Here is a 15,466-nt window from a genome sequence, read left to right on the forward strand (position 1 = left end):
GAGGGGAGGAGGAGAAGACTCCTTAGCTGAGAATCAGTCCCCCTGCTAATTCCTTTAGCATGGTCCAGTCACTTTGCCAAGAATAAGGAAGCAACTTGAAAATACACAGCTTCTGAAGACAGGAGGGTTCCCTACAAGGCCAGCCACATGTCAGAGCCTTTTCTACTTGAGCTGTAGCCACATACACATTTCTACTGTAGCTGAATACTTAAGGAGGTAGTTTAAGAGGGGGCTGAGAAAAACAAGAGTCCTAAGCCCAAGGAAATGGTATATTCAGGTTAGAGAGTAAATGTTTGGAGGCAGCCCAGAATTCCTGAAAAACTAACCAGCCGGTGAAGACAAGCAACTACAGCACTGCCTCTCGTGTTGATTGTGGAGGTCAGGTAGGGAGCTGGATGAAGAAGACCAAGCCAATGGTTTATCAGACACTGCGGAGTCAGTAAGGCCCCAAAGCACTGGGGAAATCAAGGTGTAACAGAGAAAGAGAGAGCTCCCCACTGAGACAGTCAGTTCCAATTTGTGAAAGATCATTTTTGCCACAATCTTCTTGCCAGTTAACACCTATTAACACCAGACATAAGGCGGGGGGAGCCAGAGGGAACTGACAAAAAGGAAGATATGGTTTGTTTGATGGAACATGAAGTGGTGGGCTCTGAACATGAGGTGATGTTGCTCTCAGCTGTAAGCAACATGAGCTGCCCCATCACCCTGTGGAAAGCAGTTTAAACATGAGGTAGCATCTGCATTATCTGCATGAAATAGAGTAGCTGCTACCCCTGACTAGTGACCTTGTACTTCCTTCATAGCACCATTCAGAGTCATAAATGCTTTGTTTATTCTATATTATTTGGTTCCCCACCCACCTCCCTTAAAACTAGTAGCTGCTTCAGAGCAAAAGCCATGTCTGTCTTTTCCACGCCTGTATCCTTGGCACTAGAACAGTGCCAAGACAGCACTAGACAGCAAGGATTGCCCTTCACACACAAATTTGTTTTGTAAACTTGAATGGCAGCACTGCAGCAGGCCTGTGGATGAGGACACATGCTTCATGAAAGGGGTCTTCTGGAGAAGGAAAGCTTTAAAAAAAAATGCCAAAGAACCACCAAGCAGGTGGCCTGATGGTGCCTAAGGGGAGCACTGTGAAATACTAATAGCTCATATAGGGGTGTGATGGAAGACTGGAAGAGGCAAATGGATACTGACTGAGCCAGTACTGAAAATGCACAAAGCTTTGGCCCAGAGTCTAAGAGACACACTAGGAAAAGACAGTATATCAAAGGCCCAGGAGGAAATAGAAAGAAAAGTATTTTTTTTGGGCAAATAGTAGGCAGTTGAGAGCCTCCCTGAGTGTTGGTATGAGATAGCTCTGTAGACAGAAGCATCAATCACAGGTAAACTAAACTTCTAAACTAACATTTTAGACAGAAAACCTTTGTCTTGGCCTTTGACGGACTCAGGATGGCCAGTTACTGGTGAAGTCTCAGCATGTAAAGACCACTGATGAACTTTTAAACGTGAACCCTTAAAACTGAAGTTATCGGCTCCCTGATCTTATTTTGAAAATAGTTATAGCCATGTTCATTTAATTATGAAAACAGAAGCTGCCCAGGCTCCTCATCGATATGCATCATCTGCCTGGGGGTGCTGTGCTGGGCAGGTGTGTGTGGTCATCACTCCCCTGTGGCAGTTTCCACGCCTGCTGAAGCCCTAAGGGGGCTGCCTCTGCCTCCCATTTTAAAGTCACATGAGCTCCCAGAATGTGTGTGTGTGTGTGTGTGTGGCATGGGGGCATGCTTTCCCTAGCTATATCTGAGTCTCAATTCCCATCTGTAAATTGGATACAACAACATCAACATTTTAGAATTATTGTGAGGATTAACAGATAATATAACAAATTGCTTAGCACCCTATGTCGTACCTAGACCATATGCAAATAAATAGTTGCTACTGTCTGGGTGTGGTGGCTCACACCTATAATCCTAGCACTTTGGGAGGCCGAGGTAGAAGGATTGCTTGAGCTCAGGAGTTTGAGACCAACCTCAGCAACATAGTCCACTCTCCTCTCTACAAATAATTAACCAATTGGCTGGGCATGGTGGTGCATGCCTGTGGTCCCAGTTAGTTGGGAGGCTGCGCTTGAGCCCAGGTGGTCAAGGCTGCAGAGAGCAGTGACCAAGCCACTGCACTCCAGCCTGGGTGATAGAATGAGACCCTGTCAACAAATAAATAAATAAATAAATAAATAGTAGCTACCACAAGGAAGACGGGCTGAGCACAACTTACGATTTTTGAGTCTTTTGTTCCATAACTGGAACTCAATGATAAAGCATATAAAGCTGCATAACCACTTTGGAAAACCATTTGTCAATATCTGTGAAAGTCCAATATACTCCTGTCGGATCACCCAGCAATTCCACTCCTAGGCATATTCCTAAAAGAAGTGTTGTCCACAAAGGAAACTCACACAAACATTAAAAGCTGTATTGTTCACAATAGCCCCAAACTGAAAACAACCCAAATGTCCATCAAGTAAAATGATTACATTGCAATATTCATATGATGAAATATACATAACAATGTGAGAAAATTATTGCAACTCAGAACAACATGGGTGATTTTCACAAGGATAATGTTGAGCAAAAGAAGCCAGACATGAAAAAGCTCACACTTGTATGATTCTATTTATAAAAGTCTCAAAAATAAGCCAAACTGATCTATAATATTAGAAGTGAGAAGTATGGTGACATTGTGGATGTGTGGGCTGGTGATAATGTTCTATGTCTTCATCTGCATGATGGTTACATAGATGTGCCACCTTGTAAGAATTCGTTGAAGTTGTGAGTTGCATTTCTTTGTGTATGTATGTGATATGTGGTAGCCTGCATTATTGCTTCTAATTCTTTGCTCTCTCTCCACTTTGGACAGAGTATGTTTCCCTGCTTAAAGTTGGGCTTGTCCATTTGACTTGCTTTGGCCAATGGGATATTGCTCGGTGTGATGTGAAAAAAGACATGAAATGTGTTCAAGCAGTTTGGTTTTGCCCCCTTGGGTTTCTGCCATAGTCATAAGAACATACCCCAGAAAGCTGATGCTTTCTTGGCCTGGTTTCCAGAATAATATGAATGGAACAGACTGAGCCAGCCCTGGAAAAGTCAGGCTGAGCCTATTTAAGTTACAGCTGACCATGGTGGCAGTGGTGGGGGTCGGGGGAGTTGTTGTTTCAAGCAACTGAGTGTTGCTATTTTTTGTTAAACAGCATTATTGAGGCAACAGTTGACTAATACACTATTCATTTTTAAAAAGTACTTGAAACTCTTATGTTCTGTCTTCTTAATAGCCACCGTTTTCAATTTAAAATTACCGACATCCATCTCCAGCACTTAGATGGCCTTATTCATGTAACACAACCAAATGAACCTCAGTTTTCTTATCTATAAAATGGGATAATACTTATTTCACAATGCTCTTGGGAGGACTTAAGGAGCTGGTAGACTTAAAAGCACTTTGTAAACTGCAAAACACAATTTTAAAGTGATGGATGATGGGGTCAGGTGGGGAAACGAGTGCATGGATCATGCCATCCACCAGGCAAAGCTGCTTCCTCTTGACCACAGTCCATGCTGGCTCAGAGGGTGGGGGTACAACTATGGGGAGGAGACTAGAAGAAAAATATCTGAGCCTACAGTAGAGCAGTCACCAAGCTTCTGAACATAGTTCTGTGGGTCCAGGCTGTCTTGAGAGATGGCAATGATGATTAGGTCTCTGGAATGCCAGCTTATGCACAGACAAAGTAGACAATACAGAACCCTAGGAAGGACACGACAACCCTTAAATCTACACCCTCCCATTACCTTCTCCAGTGTCTGCAGGACCTCCATTAGTGTTTCATTTAAGTGGGTTATGGCACTGTGTGCCTAACTATCCCGTTAATCCTTACTGCCATTCTTAGCTACATCCCAGTTTATAGAGAGCAGGCCCATCTGTTCAGTCATTTTGATATTATTTCCATTGTGTGGATAATGAACCTGAGATTCTGACAGATTAACTGATTTCTGAAAGGCCCTTAGTTAATGAGCTTTAGAGATGAATTTGCAACAAGTTCTCTGACCAAAACTTAGGAAGGCAACTCACTGAAATGAGCAAGAATTCCATCATTAGATAATAGGTTGTACTCTCAGAAAACAGGTGGCATTGGCCCAAGGGGACAGGATCAGTAAGTTTTTGGAACTGGAGGCTAACCTGATTAAGCCCACCAAACTTAACCTGCATTGCTTGCTTTTAATCACTTACTTCTAGTTAATCTTAACACCTATAGAGCTAAAAGTCCCATAGCTAACCAATCCACTAGCTTCCTTACAAACTACTTATCTGATCACCATTGTAACAGTTGCTAAAAGTTGTTTTTCAGGAACTTGGGGTTAGCTCTTGTCCAGTTAAAGCCAGTTGAGATCACTGACCCTTCAACTGGGTTGTAGAAATGCCCAAGAGGTGACCTCTTGAAGTCAGAAGGCCAAAACTCTTCCTGAAGATCACACAGGCACAGCCATTTTCTGAACATAAATCATGTGAAGAGCCATGAACCATGACTATGGAAGCGCAGAACGCTGATTATCTCACTTTCCCCCACTGCCATTCATCTTTCCCCATGCCTTAGACTACCCCACGACTTTATCCCGTAGATAGCCCTAAATCCTCTCTTTGGAGGCAGATTTGGGATCTGTTCTGCCTCCTCACTTGGCTGCCTCATGATTAAACTTTCTTTTTTGCAAAACCCATTGTCATGGTGATTGGTTTGCTGTCCACAGACCGAATGAGCCTGCTTTGGTATCATTTTGACAGACGGATAGGAGAAAATGGGTTTGGAGCATAGGGTAAGCAGTGGATTTTGAAGGGGGTGGGGCATGGGGAAGATGAGGAAGTCAGAAGGAGGAACTGTGTAGAAGAGGAAGAGACTGCAGACCCCTGAGCCCAGCCTACTGAGAGTGCTCATTCTGGGCTGTCCCACCTGTACCCAGAAGAGGAGCTTCCCAGCAATAGCTCTGGGAGAAAAGAAAGGATGCCAACCATGTCCAGGGATGTAACTGCCCTGCCTCTTCCAACAGTCTGGGGATGATGCGGTCACCACATTCTGCTATGAGAGCCACCCTTGAGGGCCCTTCCACTGCCCACCTAGTTTGAGGGCCTGAGTAAAATGTCAGACTTGTTTCCAACCACTCTGGTCTTCTCATTCCTTCCTCTGCCCACTCCCCACCCTGCAAACCCCTGAGACTGGCCAGCTGCCTGGCCTAAGACTGGTTCCTCTAACCAGCACAGTCCTCACCATCAACATGGTGACAGTGGCCACAGAAAACAAGATCCTTGAATAAAATTGTACTAAGCAAACATATACATGCAAATAAAAAGCAGCAACCATTAAGGCAGGGTTTTGGGGTGGGGTTTGCAGCAATTTTTACATGGGTGGGGTAGAGACATTTTATTGCCAAGGTGAGCCATCCCTGGTCCCTCCCTGGACACAACTGCTGGGTGACTCTGCCCTGAAGCAAGCCCTGCCCCTATTCTCCAGTCCCCAGTTGATTCTGTGGCTGCAAACGTACCTCTGTGGTCCGAAGGCCATTCTGTTTCTGGGTCAGAGGGCCTGAGGAGAGGCTCTGGGGATTTGGGCACTGGGTCTCACAGTTTGTCTTCTTCTCTGGGTTGGGTATTCCACCTGGGGCTGTAGATCGGGGCACACCATTGGAGGACAGTCCATCTTCCAACACACCTGGGGGAGGTAAGCAGAGGATGGAACCAAAAGCTTGCACACGGCAGATGTTGCAAACAATCCCAAGGTGGTAGAGAAAAAGAGAGTCAAAATAAAAAATAAAAAAATCACCAGAAATCCCACCATGCAGAGGAGGTACCCTTTTCTATAAGAACATGTATGCTTTTTACAAAAATGAGATTTTAAACAATTTCATAATATTAGATTTTTACTTAATGATACCTTGATGACTTTTTTCTATGCCATTAAATGTTCTGCCATATTATTTTTCACATCTATGTCATCATTTATTTAACTAATCCCCTCTACTTGGATATTTGTTTCCACATATTCATAATAAATCTTCCTGTGATGAAACGCCTTGTGGTTAAAGCTTTATTTTAAATTACTTCTTTGGGATAAAATCCTAGAAGTGGGATTACTGGATTGAAAGTTACATAAAGGTTGGGTTTTTGTTTTTTATTTTAGGTAGAGGGTCTCCCTCTGTTGCCCAGGCTGGAGTTCCTCCTTCTGACTTCCTCATCTTCCCTATGCCCCACCCCCTTCAACATCCACTGCTTACCCTATGCTCCAAACCCATTTTCTCCTATCCGTCTGTCAAAATGATACCAAACCAGGCTCATTCGGTCTGTGGACAGCAAACCAATCACCATGACAATGGGTTTTGCAAAAAAGAAAGTTTATTCATGAGGCAGCCAAGTGAGGAGGCAGAACAGATCCCAAATCTGCCTCCAAAGATAGGATTTAGGGCTATCTACGGGATAAAGTCGTGGGGTAGTCTAAGGCATGGGGAAAGATGAATGGCAGTGGGGGAAGTGAGATCATAATCATAGCCTGCTGCAGCCTCAAACTCATGATTTCAAGCCATCCTCTCATCTCAGCCTTCCAAGCAGATGGGACTAAAGGCACACGTAACCATGCCCAACTAATTTTTGTATATTTTTTGTAGAGACAGGGTCTCACTATGTTGCCCAAGCTGGTCTTGAACTCCTGGCATTGAGCAATTCTCCCACCCAAGTCTTCTAAAGCACTGAGATTACAGACATGAGACAACATGCTTGGCCAACACAGAGGGGTTTTTTTTGCTTTTTTTTGGAGACAGATTCTCACACTGTCACCAGGCTGGGGTGTAGTAGCGCGATCTTGGCTTACTCTAACCTCCACCTCCCAGGTTCAAGCAATTCTCCTGCTTTAGCCTCCCAAGTAGCTGGGATTACAGGTGGCCACCACCATGCCCAGCTAATTTTTTGTATTTTTAGTAGAAACAGGATTTCGCCATGTTGGCCAGGCTGGTCTTGAACTCCTGACCCCAAGTGATCTGCCCACCTCGGCCTCCCAAAGTGCTGAGATTACAGGCGTGAGCCACTAAGCCCGGCTGGAGATTTTCTTTTTAGTAGATCCATCTCAGAATGTCAGACTGAGTATGTGTGCCTTTTATAATAAATGCCAAGATATGATAGAAAGAAGTTTAAGTAGGCTGTAGGACCAACTCAGGATCGCAGCTCCCAGTGAAAGTGCAGACGGTGAGTGGATGCCACATTTCCAGATGGATCTTTATTGCCCACAGACCAGGAGATTCCCATGTGTAGGAGCCCCACGGGCTGCCAGTGCCCAGAGCGGCTGTTTAGGCTGGGACCACAGTGCAGCGGCACTCCGTACAAAATACACTGGTTTGGTTGCCCTGTTAAGCCAGCAATTGGAGATTTCAGAAGGCAGATTAGCACATTCATCTGATTAAACGGGACTTAAACAGAAAGCCAGGCCAAGAGATTCCTGGGCAGCAACATTGTTCCAGCTGGCACAATGGGTCGCTGCACAGGAAATCACACAGATCCCAGTGCCCTTTCAGCAGTTGACTTGAACACCTGGGAGAGAGTCAACCGTTCAACTTAAAAAAAAAAAAGGGGCTCTGAGGCAGGGAGCCAGGTGATCAGGCTCGGCAGGTCCCACCCTCACAAAAACAAACAAAACAGTAATTGGAAATGCTCGGGGTGGAGAGTTTCATGGCAAGCACAGCTGAACCCAGGACAGTGCAGCGCGGTGGGGGAGGGGCGGCCGCCATTACTGAGGCACTCGACCCCTACAGAGGTACTCTGCCATTGCTGACGCAGCCTGCCGTTGCCAAGGCAACCCGCCATAACAGAGAGAGTCTGCCACTACAGAGGCGGGCCACCATCACCACGGCAGCTCTAACCACACCCATATAAACAGGACTACAGGGAATTACACATGGCAGCAGGGCAGAGCCCACTACAGCAGGGTGGAGCCCACAGCAATGAGGCAGAGCCCACGGCAGCTCAGCATAGCCACTACAGGCAGGCAGTGATTAGACTGCCTCCTTGCTGGGCAGGACAGTGCAACGGATACTCATAAATAAAGCCCTAACTCCCTGGGACAGAGCAACTGAGGAAAAAAAGGGGCTTTATGAGTTCTGCTGCAGCAGACTTAAACGTACCTGCCTAGCAGCACTGAATGAACAGTGGAGCTCACAGCTCAGCACTTGAGCTCCTACAAAGTACAGACTATCTCCTCAAGTATAAGGTACAGACAGTCTCCTCAACAGCTCCCTGACCCACATATATCCAAAGAGTCACTTCACAAAGGACTGATCAGACTGACATTTGGTGGGCATCATTCAGGGACAAAGATAGCAGAAGAAGAAACTGGTAGCAACCGTCACGGTTCCGCAGCTGCTACAGGTGTACCCCAGGCAAGCAGAGCCCCGAGTGGACCTCAGCAGTCCTACAGCAGAGGGGCCAGACTGTTAGAAGGAAAACTAAGAAACAGAAATACTTCATCATCAACAATCTGGACATCCACTCAGAGACCCAATTGGAAAATCAGCAACTACTCAGACGACAGGTGGATAAATCCACAAAAAAAGGGAAGAAACCAGCACAAAAAGGAGGAAACCACCTGAAACCAGAACACCTCGCCTCCTACAAGGGACCACAACTCCTCACCAGCAAGAGAACAAAGCTGGATGGAGAATGAGTGTGATGAAATGACAGAATCAGACTTCAGAAGTTGGGTAATGAGAAACTTCCATGAGCTAAAAGAACATGTTCTAAATCAATGCAAAGAAACTAAGAACCTTGAAAAAAGATTTCAGAAAATGATAACAAGAATGGACAACTTAGGGAGGAATATGAGTGAATTAAAGGAGCTGAAAAACACAACACGAGAACTTTGCGAAGCATGCACAAGTTTCAACAGCCGAATTGACCAAGCAGAAGAAAGGATATCAGAAGTCGAAGATCAACTCAATGAAATAAAATGAGAAACCAAGATTAGAGAAAAAAGTGCAAAAAGGAATGAACAAAGTCTCCAAGAAAGTGGGACTATGTGAAGAGACCTAATCTACGTTTGATAGGTGTTCCTGAATTTGACAAAGAGAATGAATCCAAGCTGGAAAATACTCTTCAGGATATTATCCAGGAAAATTTCCCCAACCTAGCAAGGCAGGCCAATATTCAAGTCCAGGAAATACAGAGAACACCACAAAGATATTCCTCAAGAAGAGCAACCCCAAGGCACATAATCGTCAGATTCACCAGGGTTGAAATGAAGGAGAAAATAATACAGGCAGCCAGAGAGAAAGGTCGGGTCACCCACAAAGGGAAGCCTATCAGACTCACAGCAGATCTCTCAGCAGAAACCCTACAAGCCAGAAGAGAGTGGGGGCCAATATTTAACATCCTTAAAGAAAAGAACTTTCAACCCAGAATTTCATATCCAGCCAAACTGAGCTTCAAAAGTGAAGGAAAAATAAAATCCTTTGCGAACAAGCAAGTACTCAGAGATTTTGTCACCACCAGGCCTGCTTTACAAGAGCTCCTGAAAGAGGCACTACACATAGAAAGGAACATCCAGTACCAGCCATTCCAAAAACATACCAAATGCTAAAGAGCATCAACAAAATGAAGAATCTGCATCAACTAACGGGAAAAACAGTCAGCTAGCATCAAAATGGCAGTATCAAATTCACACATAACAATATTAACCCTAAATGTAAATGGGCTAAATGCACCAATCAAAAGACACAGACTGGCAAATTGGATAAAAAGCCAGAACCCATTGGTGTGCTGTATCCAGGAAACCCATCTCACATGCAAGAATACACAAAGGCTCAAAATAAAGGGATGGAGGAAGATTTACCAAGCAAATGGAGAGCAGAAAAAAGCAGGAGTTGCAATTCTTGTCTCTGATAAAATAGACTTTAAAGCAACAAAGATCAGGAGGGGACTCAAGATGGCGTGGTGAGAACAACCCAGGATTGAAGCTCTTGGTGAATGTGCGGAGAGTCAGGGCCGCATTTCCAGACAGATCTTTGTTGCCCACAGAACGGGGAAATTCCCAGGTATAAAAGAGATGCAGGACGCCAGGCAGAGGCTTTGGCTGGTGCTGTAGTGCAGCGGCGCTACAAAGCACTCTGCACAAAGTGCACTGGTCCGGGTGCCCTGTTGAACCGGCAATCTGAGACTTGAGAGGGCTGAACTTGAGACTGAATGGGACTTGGACAGTGAGCCAGGCCAGGAAATTTCAGAGAAACAGCGTTTGGGGTAGCAGAGTGGGACAAACAAAATGGCGATTCCAAACACTCCGGGTGGAGAGGTTCCCTGAGGCCACAGCTGAACCCAGGACGGTGCACCTCCATGGGGGAGGGGCATCCCCCATTACCGAGGCAATCAGCCCCTACTGAGGTACACACCCATTGCTGAAGCAGCCTGCCATTGCCAAGGCAACCCGCTACAACAGAGAGACTTCGCCGCAGGGCGTAGCCCATGGCAGCAGGGCGGAGACCACAGCAGCAGGGCAGAGCCTGCAGAAACAGGGCTAACCTCACACCAACAGGGAGGAGCCTCGGCAGGCAAATAGTGACCAGACTGCCTCCTAGCTCGACAGGACAGCACAACGGACACTCACAAAAAAAGCCCCAACCCCCCTGAGACAGAACATCTGAGAAAAAAAGGTTTTTTTTTATGAGTTCTGCTGCAGCAGAATTAAACGTAGCAGCCTAACAGCCCTGAATGAACAACAGAGCTCACAGCTCAGCACTTGAGCTCCTATAAAGTACAGACTGCCTCCTCAAGCAGCGCCCTCACCCCTCTATATCCAAAAGACTGACATTTGGCAGGCATCATTCTGGGACAAAGATAGCAGAAAAAGAAACTGGTAGCATCCCTCACTGTTCCACAGCTGCTATAGGTGCACCCCAGACAAGCAGGGCCTGGAGTGGACCTCAGCAGTCGTACAGTGAAGGGGCTAGACTGGTAGACGGAAAACAAAGTAACAGAAATACTTCATCATCAACAATCTGGGTGTCCACTCAGAGATCCAATCGAAAAGTCAGCAACTACACAGATGACAGGTGGATAAATCCACAAAGAAGGGAAGAAACCAGAGCAAAAAGGAGGAAAACACCTGAAACCAGAACATCTCGCCTCCTACAAAGGGCCAAAACTCCTCACCAGCAAGGGAACAAAGCTGCACAGAGAAGGACTGTGATGAAATGATGGCATTAGACTTCAGAAGGTGGAAATGAGAAACTTTTGTGAGCTAAAAGAGCATGTTTCAAATCAATACAAAGAAACTAAGAACCTTGAAAAAAGACTTCAAAAAAGATTCGAGGAAGTGATAACAAGAATGGATAACTTAGAGAGGAATATGAATGAATTGAAGGAGCTGAAAAACACAATACGAGGATGTCACGAAGCATGCACAAGTTTCAACAGCCGAATTGACCAAGCAGAAGAAAGGATATCAGAAGTCGAAGATCAACTCAATGAAATAAAACGAGAAACCAAGATCAGAGAAAAAAGCGCAAAAAGGAATGAACAAAGTCTCCAAGAAATGTGGGACTATGTGAAGAGACCTAACCTACGTTTGATAGGTGTACCAGAATGTGATGAAGAGAATGAATCCAAGCTGGAAAATACTCTTCAGGATGTTATCCAGGAAAATTTCCCCCACCTAGCAAGACAGGCCAACACTCAATTACAGGAAATACAGAGAACACCACAAAGATATTCCACAAGAAGAGCAACCTCAAGGCACATAATCGTCAGATTCAACAAGGTTGAAATAAAGGAGAAAATACTAAGGGCAGCCAGAGAGAAAGGTCGGGTCACCAACAAAGGGAAGCCCATCAGACTCACAGCAGATCTCTCGGCAGAAACACTACAAGCCAGAAGAGAGTGGGGGCCAATATTCAACATCCTTAAAGAAAAGAACTTTCAACCCAGAATTTCATATCCAGCCAAACTGAGCTTCAAAGGTGAAGGAAAAATAAAATCCTTTGCAAACAAGCAAGTACTCAGAGATTTTGTCACCACCAGGCCTGCTTTACAAGAGCTTCTGAAAGAGGCACTACACATAGAAAGAAACAACCAGTACCAGCCATTCCAAAATCACACTAATTGCTAAAGAGCATCAACATAATGAAGAATCTACAAAAACTAATGGGCGAAACAGCCAGCTAGCATCAAAATGGCAGTATCAAATTCACACATAACAATATTAACCCTAAATGTAAATGGACTAAATGCACCAATCAAAAGACACAGACTGGCAAATTGGATAAAAAGCCAAAACCCATCAGTGTGCTGTATCCAGGAAACCCATCTCACATGCAAGGATACACAAAGGCTCTAAATAACGGGATAGAGGAAGATTTACCAAGCAAATGGAGAGCAAAAAAAAGCAGGAGTTGCAATTCTCATCTCTGATAAAATAGACTTTAAAGCAACAAAGATCAAAAGAGACAAAGAAGGCCATTACATAATGGTAAAAGGATCAATACAACAAGAAGAGCTAATGATCCTAAACATATATGGACCCAATACAGGAGCACCCAGATACATAAGGCAAGTTCTTAATGACTTGCAAAGAGACTTAGACTCCCACACAATAATAGTGGGAGATGTTAACACTCCACTGTCAATATTAGACAGATCAACCAGACAGAAAATCAACAAGGATATCCAAGGCTTGAACTCAGACCTGGAGCAAGCAAATCTGATAGACATTTACAGAACTCTCCACCCCAAATCCACAGAATATACATTCTTCTCAGCACCACATCACACCTACTCTAAAATTGACCACATAATTGGAAGTAAAGCACTCCTCAGCAAATGCAAAACAACTGAAATCATAACAAACAGCCTCGCATACCATAGTGCAATCAAGTTAGAACTCAGAATTCAGAAACCAACCCAGAACCACACAGCTTCATGGAAACTGAACAACTGGCTCTTGAATGTTGACTGGATAAACAATAAAATGAAGGCAGAAATAAAGAAGTTCTTTGAAACCAATGAGAACGAAGACACAACATGCCAGAATCTCTGGGACACATTTAAAGCAGTCTCTAGAGGAAAATATATAGCAATAAGTGCCCATATGAGGAGAATGGAGAGATCCAAAATTGACACCCTATCATCAAAATTGAAAGAGCTAGAGGAGCAAGACCAAAAAAACTCAAAACCCAGCAGAAGACAAAAAATAACTAAGATCAGAGCTGAACTGAATGAGATAGAGACACGAAAACCCCTTCAAAAAATCAATAAATCCAAGAGCTGGTTTTTTGAAAAGATCAACAAAATAGACAGATCACTAGCCAGATTAATAAAAAAGAAAAGAGCGAATAACCAAATAGATTCAAAAAAAATGATAAAGGGGAAATTACCACAGTTTCCACAGAAATTCAAACCATCATCAGAGAATATTACAAACCACTCTATGCACATAAACTAGTAAACCTAGAAGGAATGGATAAATTCCTGGACACCTGTGTCCTCCCAAGCCTAAACCAGGAGGAAGCTGAAACTATGAATAGACCAATAACAAGGTCTGAAGTCGAGGCAGCAATTAAGAGCCTACCACACAAAAAAAGCCCAGGTCCAGATGGGTTCACAGCCGAATTCTACCAGACACACAAAGAGGAACTGTTACCATTCCTTCTGAAACTATTCCAAATAATCCAAAAAGAGGTAATCCTTCCCAAATCAATTTATAAGACCAACATCATCCTGATACCAAAACCCGGCAGAGACTCAACAAGAAAAGAAACTTCAGGCCAATATCCATGATGAACATAGATGCAAAAATCTTCAATAAAATACTGGCAAGCCGATTGCAACAGCAAATCAAAAAGCTTATCCACCATGATCAAGTAGGATTCATCCCGGAGATGCAAGGCTGGTTCAACATACGCAAGTCTATAAACATAATTCACCACATAAATAGAACCAAAAACAAAAACCACATGATTATCTCAATTGACGCAGAGAAGCCCTTTGACAAAATTCAACAGCCCTTTATGCTAAAAACCCTCAATAAACTCGGTATTGATGGAATGTATCTCAAAATAATAAAAGCTATTTATGACAAACCAACAGCCAATATCATACTGAATGGGAAAAATCTGGAAGCATTCCCTTTGAAATCTGGCACTAGACAAGGATGCCCTCTCTCACCACTCCTATTCAATATAGTACTGGAAGTTCTAGCCAGAGCAATCAGGCAAGAAAAGAAATAAAGTGTATTAAAATATGAAAGGAGGAAGCCAAATTGTCTCTATTTGCAGGCAACATGATAGTATATCTAGAAGACCCCGTCGTCTCAGCCCAAAATCTCCTGAAACTGTTAAGCAACTTCAGCAAAGTCTCAGGATACAAAATCAATGTGGAAAAATCACAAACATTCCTATACACCAATAACAGACTTAAAGAGAGCCAAATCAAGAACGAACTGCCATTCTCAATTGCTACAAAGAGAATAAAATACCTAGGAATACAACTTACAAGGAACGTAAGGGACCTCCACAAGGAAAACTACAAACCACTGCTCAACAAAATAAGAGAGGACACAAACAGATGGAGAAACATTCCATGTTCATGGTTAGAAAGAATCAATATCGTGAAAATGGCCATACTGCCCAAAGTAATTTACAGACTTAACGCTATCCCCATCAAGCTACCATTGACTTTCTTCACAGAACTGGAAAAAACCACCTTGAACTTCATATGGAACCAAAAGAGAGTCCGCATAGCCAAGTCAATTCTAAGCAAAAAGAACACAGCAGGAGGCATCACACTATACTACAAACTATAAGCAGACTTCAAACTGTACTACAAGGCTACAGTAATCAAAACAGCATGGTACTAGTACCAAAACAGAGATATAGACCAATGGAACAGAACAGAGGCAATGGAGGCAACACAACATAAATACAACCATACAATCTTTGATAAACCTGACAAAAACAAGCAATGGGGAAATGATTCCCTGTTTAATAAATGGTGTTGGGAAAACTGTCTAGCCATGTGCAGAAAGCAGAAACTGGACCCCTTCCTGACACCTTACACTAAAATTAACTCCAGATGGATTAAAGACTTAAACATAAGACCTGGCACCATAAAAACCCTAGAAGAAAATCTAGGCAACACCATCCAGGACATAGGAGTAGGCAAGGACTTCATAACCAACACACCAAAAGCATTGGCAACAAAAGCCAAAATAGACAAATGGGACCTAATGAAACTCCACAGCTTCTGCACGGCAAAAGAAACAGTCACTAGAGTGAATTGGCAACCAACAGAATGGGAAAAAATTTTTGCAGTTTACGCATCTGACAAAGGGCTCATATCCAGAATTTACAAAGAACTCAAACAGATTTACAAGAAAAAAACAAACAAGCCC

General features: G+C 43.8%; 1 protein-coding gene across 3 annotated transcripts in view; it reads right to left on the reverse strand.

The window, feature by feature from the left end:
• Nucleotides 1-15,466, reverse strand: part of BAALC (BAALC binder of MAP3K1 and KLF4) — a 95,078-nt gene that overhangs the window by 14,856 nt on the left and 64,756 nt on the right. For 2 of the 3 annotated variants that reach the window (XR_013528172.1, XM_008983389.5), the window contains exon 2: nt 5,595-5,761. The exons of the other annotated variant lie outside the window; for it this stretch is intronic. Coding sequence is in view for 1 of the 2 variants with exons in the window: in XM_008983389.5 (XP_008981637.2) it covers nt 5,595-5,761 (167 nt within the window). In the remaining variant the exon portion in view is untranslated. The remainder of the gene's footprint in view (nt 1-5,594; nt 5,762-15,466) is intronic. 3 annotated transcript variants of the gene reach the window in all.

This window comes from Callithrix jacchus, chromosome 16, assembly GCF_049354715.1.
Source record: "Callithrix jacchus isolate 240 chromosome 16, calJac240_pri, whole genome shotgun sequence".
Lineage (NCBI taxonomy): Eukaryota > Metazoa > Chordata > Mammalia > Primates > Cebidae > Callithrix > Callithrix jacchus.